This window comes from Lutjanus erythropterus, chromosome 7 (genome assembly GCF_056507025.1).
Source record: "Lutjanus erythropterus isolate fLutEry1 chromosome 7, fLutEry1.hap2, whole genome shotgun sequence".
Lineage (NCBI taxonomy): Eukaryota > Metazoa > Chordata > Actinopteri > Lutjaniformes > Lutjanidae > Lutjanus > Lutjanus erythropterus.
This window is the reverse complement of record NC_139323.1, coordinates 18,047,587-18,061,956: the sequence shown is the minus strand read 5'-3', so window position 1 is coordinate 18,061,956 and position 14,370 is coordinate 18,047,587. Positions and strand designations below refer to the sequence as shown.

At 38.0% G+C, this 14,370-nt stretch overlaps 1 protein-coding gene across 3 annotated transcripts in view; it reads left to right on the top strand.

Moving 5' to 3' along the window:
• Positions 1 to 10,499: 10,499 nt before the first annotated feature.
• Positions 10,500 to 14,370, top strand: part of slc44a5b (solute carrier family 44 member 5b) — a 43,880-nt gene continuing 40,009 nt past the window's right edge. For all 3 annotated transcript variants that reach the window (XM_084723004.1, XM_084723003.1, XM_084723005.1), the window contains exon 1: positions 10,500 to 10,730. In XM_084723004.1, the coding sequence (XP_084579130.1) occupies positions 10,694 to 10,730 (37 nt within the window). In that variant the 5' untranslated portion in view covers positions 10,500 to 10,693. The remainder of the gene's footprint in view (positions 10,731 to 14,370) is intronic.

Genomic DNA, 14,370 nt, shown 5'->3' with positions numbered 1-14,370 from the left:
TACAGTATGTATGTATCTGTAGCTCTGTCAATTTACCTTAATATTTATTCTTTTTTTTTGTTTATGTTTCATTTATTTAAGGAGGGGGAATGCACATTAACACAAGACCTTGAGACCATCATGTAAATGTGCTTGATGGCATGTTATCTCACATTATTAAATGACGGTCATTATTCTCAACACACTGTGTGGAACAGCTCATTTTCCCACATTGTGCATACAATAATTTTTCATTGCCTTCATACAGAATCACAATTAATTTCAAATGGCCCAGTGATGCATTTGTGTCTAGATGATCAAAATGGGTAAAACTGTTCGTCTAATGACATGTATTAGTCTCAGATGTGTTCATCGCTTTGCTCATTGCAGAAATTCTAAGACGATCCAAACGTCATTATCTTTTAAACATTTAACTTTCATCGACAAGTTCAACCTTACCTTAAAGGTCCAAGTGTGTAAGATTTGCTGAGATTTATTGGCAGAATATGGCATAAATAAAAATGTAATTTTAAGGTATGTTTTCATTAGTGAATAATCACCTGAAAATAAGAATCATTGTGATTTTGCCACCTTAGAATGAGCTGTTTATATCCATAGGGCATGGATCCTCTTCCACAGTATATTCCATTGCCATGTTTCCACATTAGCCATTGCCTTGCATAGTCATTAGGTCAAGAATGACCTGTGAGAAAATAAATGTAGACAGGGGAGCTGCAAATATAAGGTAACAGATGCTAGCACGTTTTATCTACATACCGTTGGCGACCCTGGTGCTAATTTGCCATTTTCAATGTGTTTGTTTCTAGCTGAGGTTGTTGTTGTCCTGGACACTTGCAGATAGCAGATGCCACAAGAAACAAGCAACCAATGGCAGGCTTACACCCATAGTGTGCATCCAGTGAGTCAGATTACAGTGGCCCAGAATGACAAACCAAACACTGGCTCCAGATATGAGCTTTTGTGTTTTTCACAAGTCTGGCAGCCTGGCAGTGATATTCAGTTGGTTGCAGTGTGCAACCTTTCCACCAGATGCCACTAAACCCTACATACTGGTCCTTTAATGCCACTGTTTCTTAATGGACTTTCTCCCACCCTCCCCACTTTCCAGTCTAACAGGTGAATAACTATTATCCTCATGCCATACTGGGAGGAAGGACTGCTGCCTTTCAGGTGTGAGATGCAAAATTACAATGACATTTTTCTTTATTGTGCTGTACTACCACTGCCTCCACTGTATAGTTTCTGTTTACATACAGTATTTGTTACTATAATGTGCTCACCATATTGTGACCAGGGTTGGAAGGTTTACTTTGAAATTGTACTTCAAGGGGGTGTGGCAAGTGTTACGATCGGTCTGTGTAGCTAACATGAGCGGTTGATCTGACTTGTAAATGTTTCTTTAAATTAGATTTTGGATATGATGACAGTATTTTCACAGCTGAAGGCAGAATATGTACAGTACCATGATGTTGTTAGTCTTTTCTGATTTTAAATACAACATAATGTTGAAATTCCACCAGTGAACTGGTTGACTTGACTGTAAGATTAGCTGTTGTGAGACTCGTGAAGTGTTGTAATGTGTGCATGGTAGGTTTTTAAAAATGTATTTTAGAACTGTAATCCTGCTAATAATCTCCAGTTTTACTAAATATATCCTTAATCTGTTTACCATTTTTTCCCACAACTGTACTGGAATACAGTTATTTTTTGTATCCTAATTACAAAATTATATTACATGTAATCCATTACTCCCCAACCCCAATTAAAAGTACAGTAATGGTCACTGACAGACAGAGGGACAGAGAGAGATCTTTGAATGGACTTGTGTGTGTAAGATAGGAAGAAATTGAGTACAGAAACATAATTTCAATGGACTCATATTGGATTCATATTGACAATTTCTCAGATCTCTTGAGTTATGCAGAGATAAAAAGGATTTCAGTTTGTAGCAGTGATTCATAGGCAGATGATTTTTTTTTGAAGTGTCAACATGAGTTAAATAAGTGGCAGCTGTTTGTAGGTCAGATGAAGTCTTATGCAGCTCAGTATATATAGTTACAGTAGCACGTAATGTTTCCAGAATAGTAGAAGTTTGTCATAAAATGCGGTTAAGATATTGAGGAAACATGTTATTTAGTTGCCTTATCTCCTCTGTTTTGTAATTTTATTGCATCCCACTGAAAGATGTGTTACAATTACTTTTGTTATTCAAATTCACAATATACTGACAACTATTCTCGGTTCAGACCATCAGCATAATTTTGTCACCCAAGTAAATTTTGGGACATCCCATTTAAGGACAGAAAAGTATTTTTCTCATTTGTCACGGCAACCTGAGCAACTAAAGCTCCTCATGGGAGACAGATTTGCTGGAGGCTTTAATCTAGTCAGAAGGAGCTGGGAAATGGGGAATGAGTCTTTTTATAGGCACCCTCTGTGCTGCCATCATTGTGTTCATTCTCTAATGTGTTGTTTTAGTCATTCGAAAGTCTCAATTCACAAACTGAAATGTTGGCTTTTAGGGAATTGATAAGTAATTTATCTGAAAAACAAATGACACAGAAACGTGTGGACAGACCATATGTGGTAAGAATAATCAGGGTAGCCTACTTAAAAGCTAATGTGGGAACAGCATGTCTTCCCTTTTATGGTTTTGGCCCAGATTTATACATGTTTAATACAACTGCCTTGTTAGACTAATTAGCTTTGAATCTGAAAGGCAGATACACTTCAAATTCATACAGAATATGATATGATACAGGATGACACAAGATAACACAGCATTATACAACAGAGTTCAATGTATGATGTTGATTTGCAGTATGATACAATAATATAATATAATATAATATAATATAATATAATATAATATAATATAATATAATATAATATTTGTTGACATTAGATGATTTTTAGTCAAACATTGCTTAAAATCAGAGGTTTCCGACCTCGTCACTAAATAAATCTGAATGAAACAGAAAATTATTATTGTTTTTGTTCTGACTGAGTGGTTATTTTTTCAAAATAACCAACTTTTTGTGGCATACTGCAGGATTTTTCCTCTGGAGGCATTAAAAATTTAACAATCTAAGAAGCAAACGTCACTCACTCAGAGGTCTCAAGTAGGCAGTGCTCACTCATAAATAGTCACAAGCCAGTATAGCACAAACACAACAACATTACAGGTAATAGCATCATAATGAAATTTCTTTGAATGAAAATAAATATTTGCCTCATGCAAAGTATAAAGGTGCTTCAAAATAATAAGGGACTGAAAACAAAAGAGCACACCTGACTATAGTCAAATCAATCCATTTGAACAAGTTTGGGATGTGGTGGAACAGGAGATTCACATCATGGGTGTGCAGCAACTGGGTGACGCATGTCAATATGGACCAAAGTCTCTGAGGAATGTTTCCAACACCTTGTAGAATCTATGCTGCGAAGAATTCAGGCAGAAGTGAAAGCAAAAATGGGTCCATGCTGGTATCAGCAGGGTTTACCTAATAAAGTATCTGGTGAGTGTATAACACAAATATGAAAAAACAACAAAAAACAAAAGTGTAACTGATTGTTAAACCAAGCATTGTCACAATCTGCTTCTCCGTCCCTCCCCCGGCCACATTCCCACTTCTCCAAACCTGTTCATTCTTATTATCTACTAATCAACCAGATGTTGTCAGACTTCCCCTTTACTCCAGATCCCATCTGCTCTCATCACCTTATCCCCATCACCTGAGCCTCCCCGACTATCTCCCCAGTGGTGTGTCATTTCCTCATCAGACCTGCATCTCATGAAGTATACCAGCCCCTTTTCCTTTTTCGTGGCAGGCATATTGATATGAAATAGTTGGGTAAACAACTACAGATGTTACCAAATGATATTAATCAAGGTCCTGTAGTGTAGCAGAGCCTTTCCAGTGAGTCAACATGCACAATAACAGCACCCTGACTCTGTTTGGCCTGAATGAAGGGAAACCTTAATTAGTATCACTGGTAACACCTGTGTTTAAACTGTTGTGAAAAAGGTTTATAAATCATTGAACGTTCCCATTCTGCCTCAGCTATCTACATTTAGGTCCTTCTCCTGCTGCCTCACACTCACCTCTTGACAAGATCCACTGAAGCAAGTTTCTGAGGACAACAGCTCTGAAAAGGACCAGGTCATTTGTTGGTTTGACAGCAATCAATACAGTGCTAAACTCAACCCTACATATAAATAGACACTGGTGTGAGGTTGCTAAAATGTAGATAACATTTATTTGAGCTCTTGTTATCTTGTTACAGTAAAAGCCAGCTTATAGAGTTCTACTATTTTAGAGTAGCTGAGAAATGGAAGGAAAAAGTCTAATGACTCTCTGATCATACATCTTCACATAAAAATATGACATTGGAAGTATACTGATTATTTCCAAAAGATTTGTAAAATGTAACATTCCCATTTGTCTACCTCTTCACTGTTTTCTTTAACACCATATGGCCATATCATTGGTGGAATAATTTTAATCACCAAATAATCTGTATCAGTGAAGAGCAGTGGCTCATAATACACCTCGTCATTGTGAATTCAGAGGATTAGGTGGCTGGCAGTCTGTGTGTTTTGATTAGAGGTGTCCCTGAGGTCTCAAATGCATCTCAGAACACAACTCCGGGGAGGGCGTGCACGCACACACACACACACACACACACACACACACACACACACACACACACACACACACACACGGGTAAGGCAAATGACTGTGGAACACAACCTTTTTTAATTAACTCGACCCTCCTATCCAGTGAGGCACCAGACAACTGTCTGAATGTGCCCAGCCAAACACAATACAAGTGTGACATAATCGGTTCTGTTTGCACTGGCTTTCTGTGCCAAAAGCTGTTTGTTTTACTCATTATAATTTACCCAACTTGAAGAGGAGATGCCTCTGGGTCTCAGTAAAGAAAGTAAACTAAAATTAAAAGTCAAGGAATTGTAGGTACGTTCCCAAAGCCATGCATGTTTAACATGAATATAATAGCATGTTGTTAGATAAAGCTTAATGTTTAATGCCAAAAGATATAAAGATATATGTGGATTTTATCTATATCTATATCTACATCTATACACACATACACATACACACACACAGCTAGCTAATGTTAGAGTAGCTAATCAGCTGGCTAATGACTGATATAGATGAGATTTTTAACATTACCTAATTTAAAGGGACAGTTCACTCCAAAATCAAAAATACATATTTTCCCTTGGTCTGTAGTGTTATTCATCCATCTACATTTTTATGTGTGTGTGAGAGCATTGCAGAGTTTTGGAGATATTGTCCAATATCATTTCTTTTTTCTAGAAAGCTGACTGAGGAACCAAGCTTGCTTAACTGTTATTCTAGATCACAGAGCAAAAAGGGGCGGGAGTGAGGAAGGGTCAGTTGGACCTGTTAAAGGAACAACAGCCTTACAAACAGTATGTATCAGTCTTATGTAATAACAATATAAATCTCTGATGCATCTGCAGAAAACAAAGGTGTGGGTGGCGGTATAATGAAATGTTATTGTCACTCCAGTCCAGACAAATACTGTGCATTTACACTAGTGTAAAAAGAGAGCACCAGGAGATGGATATAAGCCTTATGTCCTGCAAGCCCAAGAGCCAAAACATCTTCATTCTTTTTGCAAATTGTCTCCATTTACAGACAGATCGTTGACTCATCGGCTGGTAGTCCCACCAATCACAGATGCAATTTCCTGTTATACAGTGTGCAATATATGTTTCTCTGAATTGTTGTGTTTATCCAATTGATTAAAAAAAAAAGACTTCCAATCACCTAGTGCACTCTGTATCTCTGTTGCTCATTTATGCTGTGATGCTGCTGCTGCACTGAATCACTTCCTTTATAGTGGGTCTTGGGGGATTTCAATTTTTAGGAGTCAGCAGGGTTGATTGCGGCTGCAGCAATCGTAAACACTGAAAGAATAAGAAAAGGGGTGATTGTGTTGAGAGCACCTCTTTCTTTCTCTTATTATAAAAAACACTATCCAAACTGCAAACTGACAACTGCCACAGAGGAATAAATTATCTTTTGTTTCAGAAAGTGGGAAAAGGGCTGCAAACAAAACCAGCAAAAAATGTGTCTGAATTTGTTGTATCTGCACCCTCTCGATTATGTAATTAGCAAGCTGTTGGCATACATCATTTTCACTGAATGACAAGCAGATGGGCTGGCAACTCTGGAAAAAAACAGTTTTTTAGAGAACACAATTCACCTACGAAATGGTATTGTCAGTCCTTGAGAGATCAGTGAACCTCATGAAGAAATACTTTGCTTGACCTTGTAACGTGATAATATAGTTCAGCCTTTTTCATCAAAAAACATTTTCTTTAGTGATTAACACATTTATTAACCATTGTAAGTAACAAACATTTAACTTCCATAAGATGTTAATGCATGAACAGTTGAAGTCCAATAGAAACTGGCCAACAAAACTCAGAGATAAAAATGGTAATACAATCAAGGGAGACATTAAATTCAAACCCCAGCAAAAATCACCATTTGCTATTTAATCAATTAAATGCAAAAATTGTCATTTTCCTTCATATACTGTACATTCTTTATATGAGCAAGAAAGAATAAGGGGGGGAAATGCAAGTTATTTCATAAGATATGCTTGCTGAAGCAAAAAAGAAGAATAGAATTGAAAAAGGACCATAAGAAGATAGATAACAAGTTCCCTTACCCTACCAACCCCTTAAACTTATTAATTATTGCATATAATAAGGCATAATACACCAACACTGTTCACTTCTAATAATGCAGGAATGCACACAACAGCACACACAGTATGTTTCCAACTGAGCTATAAAAATCCAGGGTCCATCTGGCTGTGGTATCAATCTATTTATAGCATCAAAAACCCAACTGCATCAGACATTGATAAACAGAAGTGTAAAAGATACATTACAAATTCCCATGAAAAACAACAAATTTCTGTTCATCACACTGTTATCATAATTTAAATTGTTCCACATTTATTGTATTGCACTTAGCAATTATGTGATCCTGATTCTCCATGTTCTACTGACAGTGACTGTGCCACATCAACATATGATCTGTCCCAGAGGAATCTATCCCATCTTAATGACTGGCCTTTGGCAACCTGAGCTCTCCTTACTTTCATATACAGAGCACTAAGAGAGAAAAATGCCAGTGTGTAATACCAATTAGCTGTCAACTTTATAATATAATCTTACATTAAAAGCATGAAATATTAACATTTCAGATATTCTGTCATTACAAAGGGATAATGTTTGGCGATGTGCGATTACTATTGAGGTAACATCCAGGTTGAATCCCTCTGGCAGCAGCTGTCACAGATAAAACATGCCTCTGTCTTACTTTGTTAATACTGTATGAAAATATCACCCTGCAGCTCTTGAATCTCCCAGTAAGTGCATGATTTCCAGTCTCTGCTGCCACTTCCTGGTCATGTCACTATAATGGACTCACTCAGTGAGCATGCAGTGTGCACTCAGTGTGTGTCTGTGTGTGAGTGTAGATATGGAAAGTATTTTTGTTTTGTATGACTCAATTCTTTTACTCCATTTCAAATGGGAAATGTACTTTTTCCTCCACCTCATTGTTTTAACTGTATACTTTTCTAATGGAGGATGAAGCTGTTCCGTGAAATGCAGGCGCTGTGAATCCATCTTGTATTCAGGTCTTCACCTTGTCCTTATCCTGAGGTTTATATCTTGAATAATAATCTAAACTTTAATAATAACAACTTTTTTGTTAAGTTTTCTTATACCCATACATCAAGGTCTTGTGACATTCTGAGAACCTTTGGTGACCCTCTACTTGGGGTGGTGAACCCCAGGCTAGGAAACAGTGCTTGAGGATGCCTTCAAATGCAGAAAACATGGTAAGGTGCCCTCTAGGGTGCCTTCCAGTGGAGAAAATATAATGCAGTTCCATGTAGGCTAACTAAGGCCACAATCAGGCTTTGTGGCACTTACCTGCAGAAATATGTGGCAGTGTGAGAGATATGCAGGGGTGTCTATTTTTGGCTAAAACAAAACCTCTGCGAAAAAATGTGAAAATAACATTTTATTTCTCTGATGGATTCACTATAAACTCTCCTCATTCAGTCTGTACCTTGATCACCCACCTTGATCAGATACTCAAAAAATGTACTTAACACAGTACTCAAGTAAATGTACTTACTGTCCACCACTGCAACCAACCGTTTACATGGTAATTTTAAAGGTGCATTATTCTCTTTAGTATATAGCCTACTATTACTACTTTTTTACAAGGTTAATTTACTAAAATAAGTATTTTTCAGGATGGAGTATGGAGGATGACTCTCACAGCCTAAAGAAAGAGTGTTGTGTTGTGATTGGCAGGACTTTCTATCTTTTAAATAAAAAATTTGCACACAGGAACATAAGAAACTGTACGTGCCTGTGCAAACTTGCATACTTGCATGCACGTACTTCTTGCCACCCATGAATTATCAGTGCAACACTTGGATCACCCCAGTCAAAAACACGTGGAAATGCCCCTGAAAAGACGCTTCTATTAACTTAGCTATTTTGCAGCATAAACTGCACCTCAGAGCTAGACGTTGAAGCTGGTTACATAGAATAAACAAAGCAAGATCATTGTTGATGCTGCCTGAATAGCGTCCATTTTCGGTTATATTTTAGGCTGACTGTAGATAGAATCTCTGGCTTACGTTATTGGCCACTATAACGTGACATCAGATTGCGTTTATCCAAAAGTTGACTCTGTTTGAACTTTTACACCACAGGGATTTTTGGGCATCCTATGTTACCCCCTCTGCCACAACCTAAATCCACTAATTCCAAAATGAATGAGATGACTGGTATTTTCACTGCAGCGCCTTCTGTTTGAATGTGGCTTCACATGCTGAAAAATAAGTTTGTCTAAATGGCTAAATAGTCAGTTTGTTCCTTGTTTTTATTACAGAGGTGTGATAGACACTAGCATTCAAAAAAGGGTACTGCTGTCCAATTAAGGAGTTGGAGCCATATATGATATATTAAATAGGTTGAAACCATATTTAATATACGATCTATGACTGAAGCAAGTTGTTTCCTCCCGCCCCCTCCTTTCCAGACTTGAAGCTCAGGCAGTGTGCCTGCAGGCTGGCAGGGACACTGCACCTATGAGTGCAAGTCGAGCGCTACATTTTACTTTGACACTGACAAGCCACAGCAAGTCTTCCACTGTATGTTGATAAGCTGTTTATAACTGTCAGTTAAACTGTCAATGTAAAACTAAGCCTGTTATCCTGAAAACAAAAGCCCACTGCTCCGAAAATACATACTGTGGATATGGACTTCAGTGACTTTTGGCTTTACTACTGATCAGACTCCATTAACATTTTGTTTAATTTAACTGTGATAAACATGTGCTCCTTCTAAAGTATTATTATCAATTTCATAAACAGACACTAGCTCATTCTGCAGCATTCATTTTACTCTAATAAGTGTGAAACTAGCACACAAAAACAGATATTAAGGGCTGGAGTGGAAATTTCAAAGGAGAACATGCTGGTGGCAGCATTGTTGTCAGAGAGGCTAGTATTTCAGTTTAGTATCTTCCCTTAATTTCTGATGACATAGTCATTTTATGATTTAGTACAGTAAATATATTACATATTGCTCCTTTAAGTCATATAATCAAACCATTTTTATTTCTAAACCAGGGACTTTAACTTTTTCACCATAAATGCATCATGACCTTTGGTGACCTGGTGCTCCACTGCATACAGCTGTTGCCGTTTTTATTATTTTGCCCCTGCCACAGCTGGACCTAACTTCAAACTAATGAGCTAAAGTAAATGGAAAGGTGTTGTGTGGGTGTGTAGGACCTTTAAAATTCTAATTAAGTCTTTTTTCCCATAAGTTTGAACTCAGATCTTATGATTTTGACTATGATGATGACTTTAGACCTTGACAGAAGTTTAAAAAAAAATCCCTGCGAGTTTGACTATGAATGACACATGATGAAACCTTTAGATCCTCCCTTCTTGTGAAGGCTAAAAATGCATCCTATCCAACAGCATAAAACACACTCACATGAATGGAAGACACACAGAGAGAATTTTGCAATGTCACAGAAAACCCAGCTGAGGTCAGTGTTTCTCCACCGGACACCTCGGTGTGGCTACAGATGCCAGCTAAAAATACTAGGCTACCTGCAACATTGACTGTATTATTTATCAACCAAAAAAAAAAGCAACATGGAAATCACCGATGTCTTGCAGATACAGGGAGTGTGCTAATTCTCTCCGTTCTCTAGCATCGTTGATATAAACCCTACACATGCTTGTGTCAGCTGACAAACTGCACACAGTGATGTAGGTTTGTGCTTTAAATCACATCCTAACAAAGGGAAACGGGACGCTCAGCAGCAGCAGCGGCGGCGGCGGCAGCGTCCCCTTTAAGGCCGTTTTGGAATAATTAATGACGTCGCGCTGTAAACACGACTGACGCTCAGCTGCGTGGCCGAAGCATCCTCCAAGAGCCCGACAAGACCTCTCCAGCTACCCGTGTTTATCTCTCGACGGGACCGCTGAAAGGCATCGAAATAACTGCGGTCCAACCTCGACTCTCATATGCGGTCTCCAAAACCAAGACGACGGTGCTGCATCTGTCCTGCTAAGTGCCATGGCTAGAAAGACGGACATCCCTTCGCCTTACTATGGTGAGTCGCCTCGTCTTTGTTGTAAACGCCAAGATATTTTTTCTCATCTGTGCTGTGTAACGTTATGACAGCCCTATATCACGGTACCTTCTTCAGCCTGAATTGTGTTTGACCCTCCCGCTGTGATTTAAAGGGACGTTAGCTAGCTTACATTGTCAGTTGCTAACTATTTAGAGGCTATTTAACGGTTGACATCAAATACGCAATGACGGTAACGGTAGAATAACGTCTTAAACGGTCGTTTTTAACGGTCGAACAAGTAACCGTGCTGTAATGTCTTTTTTTCCGCCTGCTTCGTGAATCATGCTTATTCGTAGCGTTCTGTGGTTATCTCTGGCGATATAACACAATAATATTTCCCTTATGTTGTTTACCTGATGTTAAAGTCCTCACAATGGGAGACTGTTCTCTGTTTTATCACTTTCCTCCTCCACTTGTCCTCACTTCGCCTTTGTTGGAGCGTCAAACGCAGAGATATTGTTCCTCAGTGGCAAACGTTGACTACTGTGTAACGGTATGTCACAGCATGTCTTTGTTAGTGCTGCAACTGACCACCATTGTCGATTAATCCAAATTAATAGATCAGTCGTTTGGTCTAACTAGCCACAAACTGTCAGAAGATAGTGAAAAATGCCCGTCAGTATTTCCCAAAGCCCAAGGTGATTTCTTTTGTTCTAACATCAGTCTAAAGATAAGATTTTCCGTTTAAGACAAAGAAAAGCACAATACCAACAGGAATCCTCAGCGTTTACATGTACATTAGTATCCTGGGTTGGCTCTTATTCAGGGTACGATGTTGACATGGAATATGAGAAACCTGGTTATTATCAATTGAATATTAATATCTTGATCTCTCACCATCTCAAGCACTACCAACAATGTTCAGAAACCAGGATAAGGTACATGTCACAGTATCCAGGTTTCTATCAGAGTACTCCAGGTAATTAGCATACCCAGTAGGCCTACACAATCAATCCAAATATTAGCGAAATTGCAGCATAGCCAAGTGCAATATCCATATCACAGAAGCGGCAGTTTTTTTTGACAAAGGTAAAATGCGTGACAAAACAGCCTTATAATGAAGTGTTGCTGAGGTGCTCTGGCCTACAAATCTTGTTCTCCAGATGTAAAAAATTATGGTTGTTTGGAACTGACCCCAACAAATGCCCTTTTTTTCAGAGAGAATGGAAATTGTGATGCAAAAATTATGACTCCCACTAATCATGAGTCATATATGAATTGCAGTATAATTGCGGTATGATTTTTTTTTTTTTTTTTTTTACTATATAATTTAGCCCTTATTTTGAGGTTTCCCAAAACTGTGATAAAGCCTTATCCAGGTTTAGGTTTCTGAAACCCGGATGTGATATCTACATGTGCTAAACAGAACAAGGATACTCTAAAAACCTAAAAACACAATGCAGCACAGTGTCACAGTGGTTGGTACTGTCACATCACAGCAAGGAGGCTGTGAGTTTGGATTTCCTCCAGTTTCCCCCACCATCAAAAACATGTATGCTAGGTCAGTTCTCCTGTCAGTGCCCCTGACCATGGTGCTAGACCAGATCTAGAGTTGATCTGCAGCTGCAGCTGCCCACTGCTCTTAATACTAGGATGGATGGATAGTGAGTCTATATGTTGTACTTTGTATAATTGTATGTGACAATATAGTTTGATCTTTATAACCAGGTAGACATTATATCATAAATAAGATAGAAACCAGAATACTAATGTGCATGAAAACACAGTTGAGAAATTGTAAATACCTAGAGAATATTTGTCATTTTTGTCACGTTTTATCAAAACAGTTGCAGGAATGTTAGCTGGCTTACATTGACATCTAGCTATTTAAAGGTTGACATCTAGCTAATGCTTAGTAACTGCAAGAGATTTTCTTTTCTTCTCTTATTACAATTATTATTATTTCACCTTATGCTGGCTCAAAAATTAGTTATTAGTTTGCTTTGTTTGTTTATATGTTTTTTTTTAAGTGCTCACATTAGCAACAACAATTCTTATCTCCTCTTTCCTTCTCTCCTCACCCACATCGAGGATAATTATTACAACATTGCAACAACTGCAATCCAGGTAGTGCAGTTAGTAAGCAAGGCTGAAAGCAAAGTCCTCTGATAACAAAGGATTTATTGTCTCCAAGTGGCATTTTCTCTGCTCTAGGCGTATGGATATATTTAATCTGTGGGCAGATTTTCTATCCATTAGCCTGCCTTAGTAATCATGTTGTTTATCACAGCAACATAATCCTTTATCATCACCAGATGCCTCACAGTGTCTCTCCTCTGAAACAAAGAGTTATTTACACTGGTGATTTTTACCACATTTGTGGTTTTATTTGGTTTGATGTCAGTCTTAATACTTTTAGAGCTAAAAATATTTTTGTTCTATTATTAGTAACCTTTCATTTTATCATCAAAAATTAGTATTCAATGCTTCTTTCACAACTGCACTCTTGTTGTCAGTGTACAGCTACTATCAGACTACTACTGTAGAAGACTATCATGGGAAACTAACTTGCCATTGAAACCCAGACTAAGTGATTCACCACACTGACAATGTGACTAATGGTTTCTTTTAAAGAAACATTTCTTATTAAGCTCCATAAAAATGTTATTTTTAACAATTGTATCTACTGTGATGAAATATCTTATATTCTCCAAAACAGTTACACCAAAAACATATTAGCTAGTCAGTCCAAACTATAATGGAGGAACTATATAATTATTAACTTTTTCATGTCATGTTTGTCATTATCAGCAGTCTTCCAAATAATTATTAGTTGCAAATGTATCATATCATCCATCTCTATCCAAGTTATAAATTATAACCCGATTACACTGAAGATGACTGTCAGGATAGATGCAGTAGCTTTACAGTTTTAGACTGGCACATGCATTGTCAAGTCTGGCCCTGACGGCTCTTGATGGGGAAAAGCTACTGTGGCTGCCTGTTATTTCCCCACATGCTGACCCCCATGTGTTCTAGAGACCTCATGACTACAGCACTCTGCCAATCATGACTGCAACCTGTCAGCTGTAGTTGATTCTCACTGCTCTCTGCAGACATGCAGCTCACCATCAGGGCCTTCAAACCCTATTACTCCCTGTTCAAAAGTTCAAGCTGGTACTTTATAGTGTACCATTAAGTTGATGTTAGAAATGATGTGTGTTTGAAGTAAACAGCTTAGTGCAGATTTGGAGTAAAGCACAAAGTAGAGCCTCATTATTATTATTATTAGTTTATACATTATTTAAATACAGTGAATGTGGATCATTACAGAGGCTAATATATGTGTACTTGCATGTGCTTCTATTTCTTCAAGTGCTTCTCTCCAGAGAATTGCACATAATATAGTGAGATGGAAACATAATTTTGCCCTTACTGAGTCCAACAACCTAGCTAGTGGAGCATGGGATGGAGTTAGGGTGCCTCTCTGTGATTAGGTCAGCTGCTTTATGTTATTGAGTATTTTGGTCTCACAACTGAGCGGAGAAAGACAAGACAAATGTTACATCAGCATGCACTTCCCCCGCAACTAATTTTTCACACACTGCATTTGTTTAAATATGGACTAAATGTGGAGTGCATAGTAAAGAAAATCACATTTGCTGCTGCTGGTAATGTA